This window comes from Myotis yumanensis, unplaced genomic scaffold (assembly GCF_028538775.1).
Source record: "Myotis yumanensis isolate MYYU_CA2020_CCGP unplaced genomic scaffold, mMyoYum1.0.hap1 SCAF_2, whole genome shotgun sequence".
Lineage (NCBI taxonomy): Eukaryota > Metazoa > Chordata > Mammalia > Chiroptera > Vespertilionidae > Myotis > Myotis yumanensis.
Window position 1 is genome coordinate 18235730 of NW_027223753.1, and position 22044 is coordinate 18257773.

At 51.4% G+C, this 22044-nt stretch overlaps 1 protein-coding gene across 1 annotated transcript in view; it reads left to right on the plus strand.

Moving 5' to 3' along the window:
- Positions 1-8973: 8973 nt before the first annotated feature.
- Positions 8974-22044, plus strand: part of OPRD1 (opioid receptor delta 1) — a 37395-nt gene continuing 24324 nt past the window's right edge. Inside the window, exon 1 of the mRNA XM_070403210.1 lies at positions 8974-9200. Coding sequence (XP_070259311.1) covers positions 8974-9200 — 227 coding nt within the window. The remainder of the gene's footprint in view (positions 9201-22044) is intronic.

Below are 22044 nucleotides of genomic sequence, written 5' to 3' on the forward strand. Positions count from 1 at the left end.
GGGGATGGAAGGGGAAGAACTGACTTTCATCTAAGAAAAATGACAGCTGGATTAAAAGGCCGGGAGAGAGTGTGTTCGAGTCCACTATCATGCTGCTCGCTCACTGTCCCCAGGAGCCTGCGGGGAGGCCCAGCGCCCTGTTCTTGGAGTAGAGTTCCAGAGAAAGCCTTCTCCCCTGGGTCACACTTGACTGCCGGGGCTGCTGGGGCCCCTCCTCAGAGACCCTTGTTTTCTGCCTGGGACTCCTAGGCCTCTATTCATGCAGATCTATTGGCCCTGAGCTGGGGAGTGTGAGCCTGTCCCACACTCCCCCATAGCCTCTGCCCCTCCCCTGCTGCCGCTCACTCATTTTCCAAGGCCCTTCTAGTCCCTCCCTGTTCACCCTCCACACTGAACAAACAAATCCTGCAATTTGACCCTTGTGAGTTACTCCAGGCAGGACCCAGCACACCATTCAGTACGTGTGCCCAACACTGGCTAAATCCCACGGTGGATTCGTCTAAATCTGGGATCACTGCTTCCCAACGTCAAGGAAGGAAGGTTGATCGGCACACGTGGTTATTGGAATAATAGTACCAGCCAAGACAAGAGTTCATTGAATGTTTCCAACGGGTCAGGCACTGCAACAAGCTCTATAGTTGCATCGCCTCATTCATCTCCTGCACAATCCTATGAAATATGTATTATTCTCACTTCCTCTTTACAGGTAAGGGAACTGAGGCTTGATGAAGTTGATAAACTTATCCAAAGTCACATAACTAGCATGCTCAAACCGAGGGTCCCTACTCTTAATCACAGAATGCCACCTCTCAGTCTCAAAACAAAGATGCATTTATGCTAATAAACCATGTCTGTTTATTTCTGGGTCACTCTTCGTAGGATGTGACCTGAACACTGGTGCATCCTGTAGGAATGCTTTAAGCTGCAATGACAACAACAAAACGACGAGCCATTACGGAGTGGCTTAAACAAGAGGTCTGGAAGCAGGCAGTCCAGGGCTGGCGTACTAAGAGCTCAACAGCGTCACCGAAGACTCAGGTTTGTTCTGTATTTTTACAGAAAACCTCACCATATTAGCTTTTCGTCTTCATGCTCATTGCTTAGTGATTGCAGGATGGCTGCTGCAGCTCCAGGCATCATATCAACATCCCAAGGGGTTTGGTCAAACAGTCTTCTTCTGATGGGGTTTTGCTTTCTTTAATGGAAAAAAAAGGCTGTCAGTAGATTTCTCTTTGCATTTCATTTGGTTATGTATCTCCCCATAGACCAATCACTGATGTGGGAAAGTATTATGATGGCCCCTGCTTAACAAGTCACCCCAAAACCTAGCGCCGTGGTCGGCAAACTGCGGCTCTCGAGCCACATGCGGCTCTTTGGCCCCTTGAGTGTGGCTCTTCCTAAGCCTTAGGAGTACCCTAATTAAGTTAATAACAATGTACCTAACTATATAGTTTAAGTTTAAAAAATTTGGCTCTCAAAAGAAATTTCAATCGTTGTACTGTTGATATTTGGCTGTGTTGACTGATGAGCTTGCCGACCACTGACCTAGTGGCTTGAAACAACAGCCACTTATCCGTCAGCTGTCGATGGATAGCTGAGTAGTTCTCTGTTCCGAGCCGGGCCTGCCTGATCTTGGCTGGGCTTGCTCGTGCTCCTGTGGTAACTGTTGGGTCTGCTGGGGTTGCCTGGTCTAGGATGGCCTTACTTATTCACATATCTGGTGTTGGCTGGTTGTCAATTGGGGTGATGGGTAACTGGGTCTTTAATTCCGCAGGCTAGCTCCAGCTTGTTTCCATGGCAGCAAGAGTTTCAAGAGATTGGGTGGAAGCAGCAAGGCCCTTTGGGGCCTGGACTCTGACCTGGCACTGTCGTTTCCATCCTACAGCCAGTCACAAGGCCGGCCCAGGTATGAGGGTGGGGACGTGGATTCCACCACTTGATGGGAAGAGCTGCAAAGCTGCGTAGGGCGTAGACGCAGAGAGCAACGAAGAATGTGACTATTTTGCATTCTACCACAGATTACCGTGATTTATTTAGGCCAACTCATCCCCTGGGGTACAGAAGAGGCTCCCTCCTCCCCAAATCAAGGAAGCATCCATACCCCTGGTCAGGGTACAGTTGCAGGGAATCAGGCAAAGACATGGTTTTTGGGCAGATGGCTGACAGTGTCTGCACAGGGGACTCACCCAGGCACAGGGAGGAGGAGGGAGACTTTGCAGCTTTAATTTCTCCAAGTCACCTTCCTTTTTCTGAAGAGGGTGATTTCCATGTCTTTAGTTGATGTTTGGCCTGGGCCTCATGCAAGTCAGGTGTAAAAGCAATTTAAAAACAAACAAACAAATTTGAACTCTGCCTCTGCCCCCATCCACCAGGGTTGGAAAACCCAGGGTCACTCACAGAGGATGGGGCTTGGGCGGGTGGTCTGGTCATTCTCCTCTCTGGGGTTTGCATGACCCAGGAAACATGGGACAAAGACCTTTCGTCCATCCAGGTCACCTCTGAGATGCTTTTGTCCAAGCCCCAAGGGTCCATTAGAAAGTGGGAGGCTATCTCTGCTCCCTTGCCCCTGAACTTGTTGCAGCAAATTTCAGGCTATTATGGCCCATCGAAGTCTCTAACAAGGAACTTATAAGCTTCTCTGGTCTCCCCTTCTCAGGGAGTCCAACTCTCCCCTTCCCTCCCCAACTCCATCCTCTCCTCCTAACAGACCCAGGTCTCTCCAGTAACATCTGGGGGGATGGTTTTCTAGGGACCCAGGACCTGAGTGTGCTTCCAGGAAGGAGACATACCCAAAGGGAACAGGCCGTGTGTGATATAAACTAATCTGGGGGAGCAAGCAACATGTCAGCTGGGATGTAAGGGGAGCATGGGAGTGGGCTAGGTGACAAAAGGGCTGGGGAGCCTGCAGTGGCATGTTCCAGGCAGAGGAACCATCACAGCGACTGCTAACACATATTGAGCACTGTCTACATGCCAGGAGTATAAAGCAGATACTCTTGTTGTCCCTATTTTATGAAACTCAGAGAAGTTAAGTAACTTGCCCAATGATGTATTATAGAATTGTATACCTGAAACCTATTTAGTTTTATTGACCTATACCCTCCCAATAAAGTCAATAAAAATTAAAAAAAAATACATTTTTATTGATTTCAGAGAGAAGGGAGAGAGATAGAAACATCAATGATGAGAGAGAACCATTGATTGGCTGCCTCCTACACACCCCGGCAACCTGGGCATGTGCCTTTGACCAGAATCGAACCTGGGACCCTTCAGTCTGAAGGCCGACACTCTATCCACTGAGCCAAACCGACTAGGACAATAAACTTTTTGATGAAGTAAAAAAAAAAGTGACTTGCTCAAGGTTGTGCAACCAGTAAGTGGCTAAGTTGGGATTTTAAATTCAACCAGTCTGATGCCAAAGCTCCCTCTTTTTTAGTTTATTTATTTTTTAAAATATATTTTTATTGATTTCAGAGAGGAAGGGAGAGGGAGAGATAGAAACATAAATGATGAGAGAGGATCTTTGATCGGCTGCCTCCTTCACGTGCTCCTACTGGGAATCGAGCCTGAAACCTGCTCTCTAGGCATGTGCTCTGACTGTGAATCAAACCGTGACCTCCTGGTTCATAAGTCAATGCTCAACCACTGAGCCACACCAGCCAGGCCAAAGCTCCCCTCTGAACCACTTAGATTAACCTGGAGGTGAGAGTAGCAGGTTATTTGGAGACCCACAAGTAGTTTATTTTGGTTGGAACATAGTGTGTGAAGGGAAAGGTGGTACAACAAAAGGCTACAAGATAGGGGTGACAGGCCCTAACTGGTTTGGCTCAGTGGATAGAGCGTCGGCCTGCAGACTGAAGGGTCCCAGGTTCGATTCCGGTCAAGGGCATATACCTTGGTTGCGGGCACATCCCCAGTGGGGGGTGTGCAGGAGGCAGCTGAATTGATGTTTCCCCTCTCATCAATGTTTCTAACACTCTATCCCTCTCCCTTCCTTTCTATAAAAAATCAATAAAATATATTTAAAAAAAAAGATAGGGGTGACAGTGTGGAGCATCCTGTAGCCATGTTACTGCTTGAAGGCAGCAAGGGAGGCCCTGCCAGGGCTATTTCAGTAATTTCAGCAGTAAATGGTGGTGGCATCGGACTGGAAGATGATAGTAAGAATAAAGGACAATGGTAGGATTCGTGGGTTATTTAGGAAGAATGGACAGGACTTAAGGATTGGTTGCAGCGGTTCTCAACCTGTAGGTCGAGACCCCTTTGGCGGTCGAACGACCCTTTCACAGGGGTCGCCTAAGACCATCCTGCATATCAGATATTTACATTATGATTCATAACAGTAGCCACATTACAGTTATGAAGTAGCAACGAAAATAATTTTATGGTTGGGTCACAACATGAGGAACTGTATTTAAAGGGCCAGAAGGTTGAGAACCACTGGATTAGAGGGAAAGAGAGAGGGGAGTCAAGAATGACTCTCAGGTTTCTGGCTTGAGCAACCAGATGGATGGTACTAACCCAATTTCTTTCCCCGATTTGCTATGTATCCTTGGGGCTCTCACCCAGGCTCTCTAGATATCTGTCTTCTTAGCTGTAAAACGAAGATAATGAAACCTGACCTTCCCATATATCCAGATGGTGTCAAGATAAGATGAAGTCATCAATATGAAAGTGCCTTGGAAAGTCAGAAGTACTTTGCCGATGTAAGTGGTTATTATTTTATGGATGTTGTCAAGGTCCTCCCTCTCCTGGGGCTTGCAGATGGAGCCAGACTGAAAGGCAGCCCAGGGGAGCTGCCTGCTCACTCAGAGGAGCCGCTGTATTTTCCATCAGGCGGATCTGTCTCTCTGGCAGGTGGGAACCACATTCCCACGTACTAAATTGTTAATAGCTTCCCCGGGGAGTTCCTCTCTGCTCCGACTCCTTCTGTGATTTCTGTTTCTCCACTGCTGACACCTTCTGATGGCCCCAGTTGGCTCGGGATTTCCCAAGCGTTTATGTTTTTGTGTTTTCCCCTGAAGTCAAGGATGCGGGCGGGGGGCAGGGGGAGCCCCAAGCAAAGCCTGGGTTACCACTGTGTAGCCCAGCCATGGAGGGCTGTGTCTACCCTGTGCTTGACCAAGAGCAGGGATGAACTCAAGGGGAAAACTGCCAAGCAGAGGCAGAAGCAATGGAATCTTATGTTTTATGGGGTAACTTCCTAAACCATATATATATATATATATATATATATATATATATATATATTTCAGAGAGGAAGGGAGAGGAGAGAGAGAGATAGAAACATCAATGATGAGAGAGAATCATTGATCAGCTGCCTCCTGCATGAGCCCTGACCAAACTCTTAGAAAGGGCCATTTATAATTGCATATACTAGTATATGGTTTTTGGGGGGGGGGGGGCAATTTTGATATTCTGTTCATGTAGTTGGTCATTTCCATCTTTCACAGCTTCTTTTTTGTTTGTTTTTGTTAATCCTCACCCAAGGATATTTTTTCCATTGGTTTTTAGGGAGAGTGGAAGAGAGAAAGAAAGACAGAGAGAAACATCGACATGAGAGAAACACATCGATTGGTTGCCTCCTGCACGAGCCCTGACCAGGGCCCAGGCTGGGGAGGAGCCTGCAGCCAAGGTACATGCCCTTGACCAGAATCGAATCCGGGGCCGTTTGGTCCGCAGGCCAACGCTCTACCCACTGAGCCAAACCGGCCAGGGCTCTCTCACAGCCTCTTGATTTGAGCTTGTTTTAGAGAGCAATGGTCTTACTCATCCTTACGGTTTAGTAACGATGCTCAGGCAGCCTTTCTCAGTTGGCAGAGCATCGGTTGTTTCACCAGATCCTCACCCTTTCTGCACCTCTCTACCTTATAGAAGAGAACTAAGGCTCAGAGAAGTGAAGGGAATCTTTTTCTGTCTTTCACCTCCACTGTAGCTATGGGTTTCCACCATAGCATCTCTGTATCCAGGAGGGACGCAAAGAAACATTGTGAAAAGCAATTAAAAAAAAATTGCTTTCAGCCCAGAGTGACTGGAGCATGAGATTGAGGTAGGAGTAGGGGATGGAGTCGCAAGAGGACAGCAATAAACCCTGGTTGGGACCACCTGGGAGGCCAAGGAGTGAGGGTAGACTTGCTTGGTGATGGCCAAAAGCCAGGGACGGGCATGGAGCTGGGATCTAGTATTTCAGTCCCAAGTAAGATGTGATTGCAGAGTTTATGCAAAGGATTTTAATTGCTTAGAATTCCTAGGCCTGCATTAAGCTCTGTTTGCTCTGTCTCCCCAGGAAAATGAGAGCTCACCAAAGCTGGAATGGAACTACCTATTCACTCACGCACTGAGCACCAACAACTGTACTAAGGTGGGGGTACAGGAATGCACTAGACCTATTGTAAAGGTGATGCATAAAAATCCAGTGAGGGCATAAATACTATGTAAGACATTCTGTAAAGAAGAGGTTCATGATGCTGTGAGAACAAATAACAAGGGGAGCCCTGGCCGGTTCGGCTCCGTGGCTGGAGCATAGGCCTGTGGGCTGAAGGGTCCCAGGTTCGATTCTGGTCAAGGGCACATGCCTGGGTTGCGGGCTTGATCTCAGTAGGGACATGCAGGAGGCAGCCAATCAGTGATTCTGTCTCATTATTGAATTTTCTCCCTCTCCCTTCCCCTCTGAAATCAATAAAAATATATTAAAAACAAAAACAAGGGGCTTGGTCCAGTTGGTGGGATGGGGGCAGTGAATGGACTGATATTTAAGCTGAAACCTGAAGGATGAATAGCATTTAGCCTGGGGAAGTGACAGCCTTCCAAGTGGAAGAAATAGAGTGTGTAATATCCTGAGGAAGGAAAACGTTTGGCTTGTCGGAAGGGTAGGGAGGGGCCAGAACTCCAATAAACTAGCTCTCCTCTTTCTTGCCCCAATTTCTTCCCCTGGCACCAGAAAAGCCTCTGAGTATCAGGCCCTTTGGGACAGGGGAGAGAGTTTTGGCAACACATGTGACCACAGAGCGAAAATCACCTCTCTGAGGAGTCCTTAGAGCAGCGGTTCTCAACCTGTGCGTCGCGACCCCATTGGCGGTCAAACGACCCTTTCACAGGGGTCGCCTAAGACCATCCTGCATATCAGATATTTACATGACGATTCATAACAGTAGCCACATTACAGTTATGAAGTAGCAACGAAAATAATTTTATGGTTGGGTCACAACATGAGGAACTGTATTTAAAGGGCCAGAGGGTTGAGAACCACTGCCTTAGATGGTTAAGTGGGAAGCGGGGGGTGGGGGGGGGGAGGTGGGGGGGGCGGGGGGAGTCTACTGTAGCTGATTGAGTGGCTTGGGCAGCAGCTGGGAGGGGCAAAGAGAATGGAGAGGAGGGTGAACTTGAGAATTCTGGCTTTGCTCTTCCTGGGAAAGGGTAAGAGCCTTGCATAGAGATGGATGACTCAAGCCAGAGAGTGAGATGGGTGAGAGGTCCTTGCCCCAGCCACTCTCAGGGCCATGAGCATCACCCCAAAGCCTCCAGCTCAGGAACCCAATGTGGTCCCATTCCATTCATCTAACCAGTGTTTTCTGAGCACCCACTCTGACCCTCGCCCTCTACTGGGTGGAGAGATCAACCAAGCCTGGTTTCCCCAAGGAGGAAACAAACTCAGGTAGAAATAATTGCTCTATGGGATAATTTAGTGCCTAGCTTAGTCTTCTCATCTGTAGAATGGGGACAGTAATAATAGAATCTACTCCAAAGGGTTGATGCATGGATAAAGTGCCAGGCACAGGGTGATGGTTGGTAGAGAGAATGTTCTGGGAAGGACAGGAGCCCCAAGAAGGAGGATGGTTCTCGGCCTGGGCAGGTCAGGGGAGGGAAGGAATATGAGAAATGCCCCCCTTCCCGTGGCATTTGAGACCTTCCCCCACCTCATCCCATTCTCTCCACACCTGCTCCCTTATCTTGTCTTCTTCCTGGCCTCCTCTGAGCCCTCTGACCACAGTGCCTTTGCACATGTGGACATGTGGTTCCCTAAGTTAGTTACTCCCAAACTTCACATCTCACCTTCAGTGCCATTTTGTCAGGGAAGTTGTCCTGACCTCTGTGTTTTGTAGGCGCTGCCGCAGGAAAACCTTGCTTACCTTCACTTTCCTCCATTTGTAACTCTGTCTTCATCGGTGTAATTTTAGGGTTGGTGTCTCCGCTTCACTGGACTGTAAGCCCCAGAAGGTAGGGGCCACACCAGCTTTCGTGCACTAGCGGATCCCAAGTAGTTCCTGGCTCTTACCCCCTCCCCACCCAAGTCTGCCGAGTGAATGAATGGGGTACAAGAAACCATGGATACTAATGGTTATTTACGGAGCGCTTACTGTGTGCCACGCACTGAGCTAAGGTCTTGACTTAATTAATCTCTGAGCCAAGTGGTGTGATGATCCTCCTTTTACAGAGGAGGATAATGGAGTTGAGAGGTTAAGTGACTCGCTCAAGGTCACTGCTCCTTAGTGCAGGGTGAGAGGCAAGATTCACCTTCAGGTCCTTCTGACTCCAAAGCAGCCAAGGTGTGTGTGGGGGTGGTGGGAGGGGGTGTCCCGGCGGGGGTCGCGGACACCCGAGCCCAAGGAGCATCTCCGGGAGAGAGTTCGGCCCAGCTCCAAGCCGGTGGTGCAGCGCCCGCCCCCGGTCGCGGGCGCAGACGGGAGGCCGCCTCCGGGCCACGTGGTGCGCGCGGCGGGCGCGTCCGAGGAGCCCGCAGCGGCTCCCAGTTAAGAGAGCTCCGGGCGCGGAGAGCAGGCGGGAGGGCTCCCGGGGCAGGGCCGGTGCGGGCGGCGAGGCGGGCGGCGGGGGCGCGGAGGGAGCGGGGCGGCCAGGGCGCTGCAGCCGGCGGCGTCGGGGCCTCGGCCCCAGCCCGTGGCGCGCTCCACGCCTCTGGTCTCTGCGCCCAGGGCGCACCGTGGGGAGTCGCACGGCGCCGGCCGCCCAGCCGCCATGGAGCCGGCCCCCTCCACCGACGCCGAGCTGCAGCCCCCGCTCCTCGCCACCGCTTCGGACGCCTTTCCCAGCGCCTTCCCCAGCGCGGGCACCAATGCGTCGGGGCCGCCCGGCGTCCGCAGCGCCTCGTCCCTCGCCCTGGCCATCGCCATCACCGCGCTGTACTCCGCGGTGTGCGCCGTGGGGCTGCTGGGCAACGTGCTCGTCATGTACGGCATCGTCCGGTGAGTCCGCTGCCCGCTGGCGCCGCGGGGCCGGGCCCGGGTGTGGAGGGACCGCGGACTCGGGACCCTGACCTGGGACCCCGAACTCCCCGGGCCTCCTCCGTACTTTTCTGTAGGGGGCGCATGGGGCCCAGCGGTAAGACCGCTTTCATTGGGAGAGGACGCTGGGTTTGCATCTCCGTGTGTGTGTGTGTGTGTGTGTGTGTGTGTGTGTGTGTGTGTGTGTAACTAATGACACGGATCATCTGTTGGCATTTCCTTCTGCATCCGGCACTGGGGGACAGTTTGGCGACAGTCTCTGTGTCTGCCAGTTTGTGAGTGGGTGATTCTGTGTTTGTGACAGTACAAATGCTCTGTGTGTTTGGACTTCTGAACCCCGTAGGGGTGGGCAGAGGTGTTTGAAGTGCCAGGGAACTCTGGGGGAAACGGCTGTGTATAGGCTGTCTATGCAGGTGTGTGTGTGTGTGGGTGGGGGTCAAGGGGTGGGGGGGAGACACAAGAGAGTGTGTCTGCATCGTGCTGTGGGGCACTTACCATCTGCTGGGTCCCTGTGTTGGTGTGTGCTTGCCCCACACTGTCAATTTGTGATTCTGTGTATGGTAACGTGACAATGTGTTGTTTCTCGTCAAATCCTTGAAACGGCTGGAGGGGCATCCAAAGTGCCCCTGGACACTGTGTTTATGCCGCTGCGCGTGCATTTGCCAGTGGAGAGTCCATGGTTCCTGGGTACCGTGGCCAACAGCTGTGGGTCAGCCAGTCCGTTCTTTTTATTATTATTATTTAGTATATTTTTATTGATTTCAGAGAGGAAGGGAGGAGAGAGAGAGAGAGAGAGAGAAACATCAGTGATGAAAATCATTGATTGGCTGCCTCCTGCATGCCCTTCACTGGCCAGGAATCAAACCATGATCTCCTGGTTCATAGGTCGATGCTCAACCACTGAGCCACACTGGCCAGGCCAGTCAGTCCTTTGCTCCTGTCCCCCGTGGTCATCTGGTCGGGAGCTCTGGGTGTGATTTTGAGAGGCTTCAGATCCTCTTCACAAAGGCCCTTCCCATTTTCACCTCTTCTCTCTCTCTCTTTTTAAAATATATCCCATTGATTTGTCCTGTCAATATAATTTTTTTTTTTTTAGCAAGTTCTAATTTATTCATTCAGTTTACTCTTCCCCTCCTCTCGTCTAATAGTCTTTTCCTGCCAAAGGCAGCAGCGGGTGCTTGGGCCGGAGTTTGTGCTTTCACATCAGGAAGTAAGGCTCCTTCTTGGTAGCCATGAACCTCTCATAAAGTCTAAAACATCATTGTGTCTTGCCCCAGCAGCAGCCCCCAAACCAGCTCTACTAGTTCAGACATGAGCAAAAGGATTGAAAGGAAACTCCTATTCTTGTAACAACAAAGATGCCTTGGTATTTACCGTTAGTTGACGATGGGTCCTCGTGCTGGTTGATCGAGGGCACAGCCCTAAACCTCTCTGGGCTGTGATGCCACCAGGCAAGGCGGAGGGAGATTGTGGACTCAGAAGTTGGACGTGTGAACTGTGGTATCAATCCAGTCACCGATGCCCACAGAGCGGGAACAACCATTCCCCCTGCCCAGCCTCCCACCTGCCTCCGTTTCCCTGTCCTAAGGATAGAGACCCAATCTCCTGGGCTGGGAAGTACGGGGTTCCTGCAGGGCAGAGCTCAGAGCTCTGGAGTACAGTGTTGGATGCGGTGTGTGGGTGTTGAGGGGGCTTTGGCATCCGTGAGCTCTGGGGGATCTTTGCTCCCCCAGGAAGAGTGGAAGTCACAGGATTTCCTGTGTTTTCAGGGACTCAGCAGCAGCTACAGTGGGCAGGTTCCCCCAGCGTCGGCAGCATTGGTCTTTGCTTTGTGTTTCTGTCAGTGATTCTCTCCTCTTTGCCTTCGGAGATAGTGTTGGACCAACCTGTGTATGTATCAATCCCAGCTCTGTCATGAACTGGCTTTGGGACTTGGGTGAGTCACCTCGTGTCGTTGAGTCTCACTTTCTTCATCTTTAGAATGAGGTCATGATAGGACCTTCTTCAACAGGGTTTTTGTGAGGTGTCGATGAGAGAGCATGTGTACTGCAGCTGGCCTGGTGCCTGGGCCCAATAAATGGAAGCTGAAGAGGGGGAATTTTCCAGATCCTTTCGAATCTAGTGTCTATTAAAGAGGGGAGAGGGAGGGAGGCACTTGTCCTAAGGTGGGCCTGAGAGTGGCTCCTGTGCTGAGGGTTCCAGGTTCCTGGTGTGCACCCTCGCTTGGGGAGCCCTTGGTGCTCGAGTCTGAGGAAAGCTGAGTGTCAGTGTGTTCAGTCCCATGTCCAGCCTCTTCTCCAGGGCCTCTGGCTGGTTGGCTGATGAGAATAGCACCCCGCTACCATTGAGCTAGGCCGTGGTTGGCAAACCGTGGCTCGAGAGCCACATGCGGCTCTTTGGCCCCTTCAGTGTGGCTTTTCCACAAAATACCACGTGCGGGCGCGCACGTACAGTGAGATCGAAACTTCGTGGCCCAGGCGCAGAAGTCGGTATTTTGTGGAAGAGCCACACCGAAGGGGCCAAAGAACCACACGTGGCTTGCGAGCCGTGGTTTGCCGACCACTGATAGGGGAAGGCCTCCCTTCTGAGGGTCCACTCAGGGGAGGCCTCAGGCTCAGCCTGCTAGGGGTGCTCCCAACCAGCCTTTCTTCAATCACATTATCAAATGCGTCTTGCTGCCCTGGCTGGTTTGGCTCAGTGGATAGAGCGTCAGCCTGTGGACCAGGGTTTGATTCCGGTCAAGGACACATGGGTTGTGGGCTTGATCCCCACTGGGGGGCATGAAGGAGGTGGCCGATCAATGATTCTCTCTTATCATTAGTGTTTTTGCCTCTCTCTCCCTCTCCCTTTCTCTCTGAAATCAATAAAAAAATATTTTAAAAAACGCATCTTGCCAGCAGTGTAGCTAGCCCCCAGAGGTCCCCACTTTGCATGACTATGAAAACCATGTGATAACTGTCTATCTGGGTCTGAGTGATTTAATCCTCACCTCCTCCCTGACCGGTAAGCATTGGGATCCTTATCATCATCCCTATTCTACAGATGAGGAATGGGTGGTTCAGAGAGAGGCAGGGCGACTTTTTCTCCTAAGGGCCCACAACTAGCCAAGACCCGGAGCTAGAATCCTGGTCTTGTGACTCCCCGTCCAGAACGTTTTCCAGAGTTGTCTGGGCTAGGCGACAGTCAAAGAAATGCATGGAAGGAGGGGGCAGAGTCTGTCCCTCCTCTTGTCCTAGAGTCCTCAGAGAATGATGGGGCCGAATGGACTGTGATCCTGCATGTTACTCGGCCCATGTATTTTAGGCTGCTGCCCTTGGGGGAGGGGCAATGGAGGAGGATCCAGGTTAGTCTTTCCCCACCGAGTGGGAGACCAGGGACAGGGTGGCTGCCTGGGGCTTGGCTTCCGCTGGTAAAGTCCCAAGAGCAGTGAGGAGAGGGGAGCCCAGGACAGAGAAAAGCCTCTGCCCTATCTGACTCTCCACGGAGGGCCTGGCACAACCAATAAGTGAGTCAGTTGATTGGTGGAATGAATGAGTGAGTGAATGAATGAATGAATTCTGCTTGTCAGTTTTGAGCTTAGGCATTTTGGAGTGCAGGCGGAAGGTTTGCAAGGGAAGATCCAAAGACCCTTTGGGGCAGGAAAGCAGAGTGGTACAGTGGCAGAGCTGGGGCTCCGAAGCCAGACATAACGAAGTTCAAATCCTGAGTTCAAAGCCACCTACTGGCATGGTATCTCTGGGCTTGTGACTTTACCTCTGAAGCTCATTTCTTTGCCTGTAAAGTGGGAATACAATGCATCCTGGGTTGTGAGGATTAAATGTGATAATGTGTTGTAGCTGAGCCTTTCAAGCCCTTTGAGAACAGGGAGGGTCTCTGTGTGATGGAATGAAAAGAATAATTAATTCAAGAGAATTCTATGGCTGCACTGTGCTAGATGCTGATGAGGAAATGGTGAGGAAACAAATACACGGCCCCTGCCCTTATGGAGCTTAGGGTCTGGTGGGAGAAATAGATGGTCATTGGTCAGAATCCAGGGAGCTGAATAAGCTTAAATTTGTAGCTGTGGGGGCTTTGGGGCCCGGGGAGGGTCTCACCTGGGCAGGGAACTCAGAGAAGGCCTCTGAGATGCTGAAGGATGACTGAGGGGTAACTAAGTAAAAAGCCGAGGGAGGCCCGGCTGGTGTGGTTCAGTGGTTGAGCATCAGCCCATGAACCAGGAGGTCCTGGTTAGATTCCAGTCAGGGCACATGCCCTGGTTGCTGGCTCATCCCCAGCAGGGGCTGTGTAGGAGGCAGCCGATCAATGTTTCTCTCCCTCTCCCTTCCTCTCTCTGAAATCAATAAAAATATATATATTTAAAAAGCTGAGGGAGGAGCCTCTGATGGGAAGACTGGCACAGATGAGGGGCTGGGAAAACAGCGCTGGGATCTCAGAATCCGACATCACTCTTCATTCCTTTCTCCCCCACCTCCGGGGCCTCTCCCCCTCATGGGCATGCCCGAGAGGCCCCGACATCCCGCTGGGTGCAGAAACAGCCTGTGGTAGGGAGACAGAGCGGACTGTGGAACAGACAAGAGGCCAAGACAAGCTCCCCTCTCCTCACTGCCCTTGGGACTTGGCCAGCGGAAGCCAAGCCCCAGGCAGCCACCCTGTCCCTAGGTCCCACTCGGTGGGGACAGACTCACTTGGATCCTCCTCCATTGCCCCTCCCCCAAGGGCAGCAGCCTGAAATACATGGGCCGAGTAACATGAAGTGTGAACAGGATTTTTCAGGACGTCTGGTCCCCAAGCAGAGCATCACTCCCTAGTCCTGTGGTGTGAGTTCGGCTGGCGGGGGGCTCTGTGGATCCTCGGAACAGATGCTGGACAACCCGTTTCTGGGCAGAGTCAGTGCCTTGAGCAGGGCTGGTATCTCAGAGTTCCCTCTGGGCAGGGTGGGGTGTGAAGAGCTTAACGGGAGCCCCTACCTCGAGCTCCCTCTCCTCTCTCTACACGGCCCAGACCTTCCTGGTTTGCCTGCTCCAGAATCCAGGGAGCGGAACAGAGTTGGTGCTTTTCCACTTGGCTTCTTGTCTGTTCCACAGTCTGTCTCCCTGATCCCGGTTTTGGCAGATTTATACCCTACAATGTCTCTTACCACCCCCCACCCCTGCCCCTCTTGATTCTCTGCTTTAGGTGTGCTTCTCTGCCCCTTGATCTCTCCCTCAGCTCCTGTCTCCTTGTATTAAATGCTGGCTCTACCGCCTACTAAGATCTCTAGCAAGTGGGACAGCCACTCTGCTTCTCAGTTTCTTCATTCGTAAAATGTGATCCCAGTAGCTGCCTCATAGGCACCTTTGTCCTAAAGATATGATGACGTTGATAAAGCATAGTGTTTCCTCTCCCGCCCCAGGTGGCTGTAGCACAGAGCAGGGAGGGGAGGTTGGGCCAGGCCACATGGGCTGGGGAAGATGGCAACAGGGCCTGGCTGGCTGTCCCCTCTGTCTGCTCTTGAGGTGCCACGCATTGCTGGGCTAAGTGCTCAAGTGTCAACTTTGCAGGGTTGGAACTCTTTTTTTTTTAATATATATTTTATTTTAAATATATTTTATTGATTTTTTTACAGAGAGGAAGGGAGGGGGATAGAGAGTTAGAAACATCGATGAGAGAGAAACATCGATCAGCTGCCTCCTGCACACTCCCCACTGGGGATGTGCCCGCAACCAAGGTACATGCCCTTGACCGGAATCAAACCTGGGACCCTTGAGTCTGCAGGCTGACGCTCTATCCACTGAGCCAAACCGGTTAGGGCATTAGAACTCTTGATTTTGGGGGCCCAGCATGAGCTCCTTGCCTCTCGTGCCCCTCCCCTCTCCTGTGGCCTGGGTTGGCCAGGAGAGATCCCAGTGAGGTGACACGATGTGGTGCAAAGGTCACAGCTGGAGTTCAGGCAGTGCCCAGCCTCAGTTCCAGCTCAGCCACATCCTGGGCAAAGCCTAACTCCCCTGAGCCTCCTTTCTGCATTTGTAAAATTAGGGTGATCTGTTGTGGATTATTGGACAGATTAGTGAGCTCATGCATGCGAAAGGCCATAGCCCAGCACCTGGCCCCTTGCAGGCCCTCGGCACGGCTGGCTGTGGTGGACCAGCACCCCTGCAGCTGCTCCAGGCACGCATAGTTCGTGGCTGTGAGGCCAGATTGTCTGCATTTTCCACCTTGGCCCTCTCCGGCTTCCTGAATCGTCTGCACATTTACTCACTCAACAAGCATTTGCTGATGCTGACCCCTGCCAGAGCCGTCCAGCTCAGCTCCCACTGCCCAGACTCTCCGTGAAGCCTCAGCACAGCCTCTGGCTCCTAACACAGCCAGGCCCCTCAGGACTCCTGGGTAGTTACAACTCCAGGGAGGAGTGCAGCTTCCCTGGGCTGTGGGATTCTGGGGCTCAGGTGGTGGGGGAGGTGGTGCCTGTGCTGCGCTGTGATTGGGGGCAGCGAGGAGAGGTGGGGTAGGGCATTCCAGGCAGAGGAAACAGCAGGAGCAAAGAAGGGTTCCTCGGATTGCCTGCAGAGGGCAGGGCTGGGTGGCTGTGATGTGGGAGAGGCTGTAGGGACAAAAGCAGGGAAGGCCTTGCCAGCAGGTGTCCTCCTGGCCATGCGTGTCCGGGTGCCCGCTGTGTGCTGAGCTTCGGCCAGGCTTTGGAGCCAGGGGTGAATCCACCAACTATGTCTCTGCCTTCCACACTTCCCGCACATGTTAGAGGAACTCCGTGGACCCGCCCCCGGTAATTGCAGGAAGTCATTCTGGTGGGGCTGGGGAGGCGGGGAGACAGGACTGAGGAAGGAGACAGCCTGGCAGGGCTGTGCTAGGGGCTGGAGGTCGAACGGAGGCTCCAGTTTCAAGCCTGGGTAGTGGGAGCTGGGGCTGGACAGGTTCTCGGGCCCCAGGATAAGGTGGCCGTGCTGGGAAACGAGGGAGCTTTGGGTCACAGGCTGTGGGGGGAGGACTTCGGAGCAATGTCTGTCCAGAATGGTGTTCATGAGGATGAGTTTGGTGTGGGTGGGTGTGAGGTGGATTGGGCGGGGAGGGCCTCAGTGTGTGGAAACCAGAGAGGCCAGCTCTGGGTGATGGAAGAGAGAGCTGTGTGACCTTGGGCTGGCCCCTGAAACCCTGGCCTCCGTTGTCCCCCGAAGCACTGTCAGACCTACAGGAAGTCAGGAGGCTGCCAGGTGACTCTGGTGAGGCAGAGCAGGGAGAGCGAGCAGCGGCCCAGGCTGGTGCTCCTGTCCTGCCTTCTGGCCTTGCCCAGAGCCAACACTTCCCAGGCCCTGGGTTCATTCCCTGAGGAGTGTGTGTGACTCAGACCCAAGCCACTGAGTCCAAGAGTCACAGAGGGCACCGAGGGGCCTCTCCTGAGCTCCTGCCACCTGCCAGAGGCTTCTCCAAGCCTCACAACAGCTCTGTCGTGGGGACTGGACATTCTCACGGATGGGTGAGGGAGTAGGTGCCCCTCACAGCCAGATGGTACAAATCCAGGTCTTTCTGACGGCAAATCCTCTCCACTTCAACTCTGCTACTGCTGTCTCTGAGACACAAGAGGAATGGGAGCGAGAGCTGGGGGAGGAACAGGGGAGATTATACACCTCTGAGGCCTCTGTGTGGGTAACAGCTGATGGGAGCCTGGACATTGGAGCCAGACTGACCTGGGATCACGTCCCAGCTATGCCACTTACTGAGAACGTGAGCTGGGGCCACATATACACGACCTCTCGGAGCCTCAGTTTTCTCATTTGTGAAATGGGAGTAGCAATAGATCCATGGGGGGGGTGGGGGGGTGGAGAAGTTCATGAGGCATGACGTGAGGGACTGCAGCACAGAACCAGACATTTAGTAAGAATTCAGCAAACATTTTCTATTATTATGTCTACTTGGAAGAGGAGTGAGACTTGCTTCTCATTCATTTGATCGATATTTATCAAGCCCCATAGGAACCAGACTTATTGGGTGGATACTACAGGGAAACTTGATCAGTTCAATATTAGAAATATTCTTTTACTATAAAGGTAACACAGTGGTTATTTCAGAGAAGAGCTTTGCCATTTTGGTGTATTTCTTTCCTCTCTCTCTCTCTATCTCCCTCTCTGTTTTAATGACATGAGGATCACACTTTATTGAAATAATGAGCACATTATATAAACTATTTTGTAAACTGCCTTTTCACTTAACATTATCTCATGTGCATGTACTCATGGTATCAAACACTCTCTGAAAACATGATTATTTTTATGGCTGCATTATATGAGTGTGTTCTATGTTGGGGGGGACTTACATGATTTCTAATATTATGCCAATCTAAATAATGCATCTGTGAACATTCTGGGACACTTATGTTTGTGCACATTTCATATGATTTCTATAAGAAATTTTGCAATTGTCAAAGCTCTCCAAGAAGACCTGGGCTGCTGTGTAATGTAGGGAGCGCCCCGTCACTGGCGGTGTGCAAGAGGACACCGCATAACCACTGGTGCAGGTTTGGCACTGCAGAGTTGGGTGGAGAAAAGATAAGACAAACAATTCCAGGCCCCTCTCACCATGCCTGAGATTTGAAGAATGCTTCTCAGATGTGATCTCAGATTCCCTCTCTCCCCTTCCTGGCAGATGATGCCTGGATTTTGAGAGGAAGGGGGGCTGTGCAAGGCATGATTTCATTAAGCTCAGAGTCCTGGGACCTCTAAATCCAATTGGCTACCCAGCACATCATAACATGCCCAGGAAGAGGGATAATCGCGGGGCGAGTAGAGCAGAAAGCCTGGCTTAAATGAGCAATTTAGGCCCCATTATCAGCTGGGAGCTACGGGGTGGGATGGGGCATCTGGGTTGTGCTCTGTTGATTTATAGCTCCCGGTGCAGCTGCGAAAATCAGCCGCTTTGTCTCTGGCCTGGGTGGGTGTGAGCAGAAAGAATCATGTCTTTCTTTTGTAGCTTTCTGAGTCATTCTTGATAAGTGGAAAGAACTCAAACTTCGAAGTCCTTCACGGCCCCAAAGCCCCATTCAATAAACATCACACAGAGAGAGGGAGAAACAGCCTCACTCTTCTCCCTGCAGAAGTAACCTTTTCACCTAGAATTTTGAATCATGGATGATCATTCTCTCTCTCTCTCTCTTTTTTTTTTTTAATATATCTTATTGATTTTTTACAAAGAGGAAGGGAGAGAGATAGAGAGTTAGAAACATCAATGAGAGAGAAACATCAATCAGCTGCCTCCTGCACACCCCCAACTGGGGATGTGCCCGCAACCAAGGTACATGCCCTTGACCGGAATCGAACCTGGGACCCTTGAGTTTGCAGGCCGACGCTCTATCCACTGAGCCAAACCGGTTAGGGCTGATCCTTCTCTTTATTGAACACTTATGTTGTGCCAGGTGCTCTGCTTAGAGATGTGTATATAGTTTCCCGTTTAATCCTTATGCCCATGTGAGGTGAGCCCCCCTATTATAGATGAGGAAAGTGAGGCTCAGAGAAGTGACAGTGACTCCAAGTTCTGATCATAGAGCCCACACTCTTAACCACTGCCCTGGTTTCTGCCTCCTCGTATGTCAAGTGCAGTCCGTCTGATTTACAAATGAGGAAACTGCGGCCTGGGACGTGTTCTGTGTCTTTTGAGTTAGTGGCCAAGCCAGATTTGGAACCTGCTTTTCCTAATCCCTTGTTCCCTCTTCTTGCATTTCTTTCCACGCTTAGAATTGCCTGGGCTAAGGGAGAGCCAAGGAGTAGCTAGAAGTAGTAGTTCTGGGAGCATGAGAAGTGGGTTCCTGCCCAGGTGAGTCCAGCCTGGGTGCCGGTGACAATGCCTGACAGGCCCCAAAGAACCCTAAGTGTCATCTGGCAGCTGCTGGAGAGGCAGCCACATCCTTAGAGTTGGAGAGGTTGGGATTCAAATCCAGGTCTGCTTCTTGCTGGCTGTTCACCCTTGGGCTCACCCCACTGAGCCTGTTTTCTCATCTGTGAAATGGGGATGATAGAAAAACACTTGATTGTCCAGAGCCTGTCACATAGAAAGAGGGGCGATGCACACAAAAATAGATGGTAATGAAATAATGTTTTCTTTTAAAAAAAATATTTTTATTGATTTCAGAGAGGAAGGGACAGGGAGAGAGAGAGAGAGAGAGAAACATCAATGATGAGAGAGAATCATTGATCAGCTGTCTTGTGCACTCCACCCACTGGGGATTAAGCCCATAATCCAGGCATGTGCCCTGACCAGGGATCGAACCGCAACCCCCCTGGCTCATAGGTTGAGGCTCAACCACTGAGCCACACTGGCTGGGCTGAAATCGTGTTTTCTAACTGCAGTGTAATTGTTCCTGTGTTTGCCTTCCCTTTTACACTGGCTGCTCCTGGAGGGCAGGGACTGTGTCCCATTCATCTTCTCTCTTGTTTCCTAGTTCGATCCCTGGCCCTAAGGAGCCATCACTAAGCATTTCTTAAATATCTAGTTGACACTTTGTTAATGAGATTCCCTCTCTTGAGTTGGGTTCTATAATAAAAATCCTCCAACTACCAGACAAGCGGGAAGTAAAATGTGCAGGGACCTCGGGTCTCGGTTCTCTCTTGAATAACCCTTTCTCAGCCCAGGAGATCTTTCCTCCAGGGGCCTTCTCTGATCCCCCTCCTCTGTGTTCCCACAGTGCCCTCCGTGGGTCCCATTACAGCGGGGACCACACACATTTTCAAACACATGATTGCTCATCTCTTTCTCTCCCCCCCAAATGAGCAGATGTGTGGTGGTGGTGGTGGGGGGGGGTGTGGGTGTGTGTAGAGGGGGAGAATCCTTTGTTCAAAGCTGGATACTCAGGTGTTTGGTCAGTAGGTGTTTGTAGGAGGGATATGTCCTATTTCCAGAGACCCATGGATTGACCAGCCACACTTGCGGAACTCTGTTGTGTCCGACTGCTCCATCCCTTGGTCCAGCCATCCGTAAGCCTCCGTGGCTTCCACGAGCATATTGTGGTTCTTGAACTGATCGGAACGAGGAGTCTGCCCTGTTTGTTGCTGACCTGGCTGGCCTCCCTGCTCATGTTCAACTCAGTGGCCCTGTGTTTCCATATTCCAGCCCTTAAGCTTCTGTGACACACTCATTGGGTCTCATTATAATGAACCACCTTCCTTCCTCAGGCTCTGCCAAAACGGAGACAGCTAATTAATTTCTGGCCACTCGCCACTCCTCAAATGGTGGGCAGGGCTGTCGATTGCAGCCCTTGCTGCCCAGCCGCCTTGTTTTGCCAGTTGGAAGAGCAACCACCCTTTGTCTGCAAACAGAGGGAGCCCCCACTGGACCCCTGCTCGCTGGCGGCTGCTTTATTTAAGCTGTTTCCACAATGGGCAGAGCCTTTGTGATCACTGCTGTCGCTGTGCCTTGGTTTCCTCATTTGTAAGACAAAGCGATTGAACTTGACATTCAGGGAGAAGAAGGTGTGGTAGAGGTTAGGAGTGTCTGAGCCTCAACAGTCCTCATCTGTAAAATGGGGTTGCTACCGCTCACCTCCTGTGGTGGTTGTGCAGATTCCATGGGACAATGAACACACACGTGGCACTTATTTCGTCAGTGCTCAGTGAATACTCTCACCAGCCATCTTTCCTTTCAGTGCTAACATTCTATATTCCTGATGAAAAAAAGTCCTTTTGTTGGGAGAGCTGGAGAGTGGAGCAATTTTAACAGACATTGCTTCTGTGTTTTAGGCCACGGCTGGCAACACGGTGAACCCTTCTCTATTAGTTTCCTTGGGTCGCCGTAACAAATGACCATAAACTGGGTGGTTTAAAGCAACAGTCTAGGAGGCTAGAGGTCTGAAACCAAGCAGAGCCACGCTCCCTTTGAAGGGTCTAGCGAAGACACCTTCCATGGGCAGTCCTTGGCCTCCCTTGGGCTCGCAGCTGCATCATCCCAGTTTTAGCCTCTGTTTTCACAAGGCTATGTCCCTTCTCTCTTGTGTCTCTGTGTTTCCTTTCGTAAGGACACTAGTCATTGGATTTGGGTCCACCCTAATCTCGTATGGCTTCGTCTTAGTGAATTTCGTCTGCAAAGACCCTATTTCCAAATAAGGTTGCATTCTGAGGTGCCAGGTAGACGTGAATTTTGGGGACATCTATTCAACCCAGTACATCTCCTAGGCCCACTCTCCTCCTGTGTATGAGCGTGATAATAGCAGCAATTTCATAGGGTGGTTGGAGTCATTAAACGAGATCATCCATGTAAACGTCATGGTAGAATTCTGTAGACTGTCAGGACTGTGTAAGCACTGAGTCTGTGCAGCTGCTGTGATGGCGATGGTGGTGAAGGTGAAGATGGTGATGGGGGCGGTTCTATCCATGGACCTACGCTACCTTGGTTGATCATTGGACACGGACCTAGAACACAGGCATCTACTAAGAGCCCAGCGCCGCTTCAGGAATTCTGGAGCCTTGGACAGGAGCTCCCTTCCCTCTGGCCTCAGCTGTCCTGAACCCTCACCTGGGACTCATCCTGGGGATGCAGCTTGGAGGAGTAGAACGTGGCCTTCCAGAAGTCAGGAGAACCAGTTCTCTAAGTCAGAGAACATGTAATCTTGTGCCTTACATCTTTGCCTCTCCAGGCCTCAGTTTCCCCATCTTTAAAGTGGGAGAGGAGTTTTTAATGAACGGTTGCAGATCAGAGCCTCTTCTAGTGCTGAAGTTGCAGCACAGGGCTCTGTGTCCCACCAGTGGTGGCAGGTTACCAAGGGCCAGCACAGAAGTCAGGTTCCTGAGACACCCCAGAGCAGCTCCGTAGGTATCATTCTAGACCTATT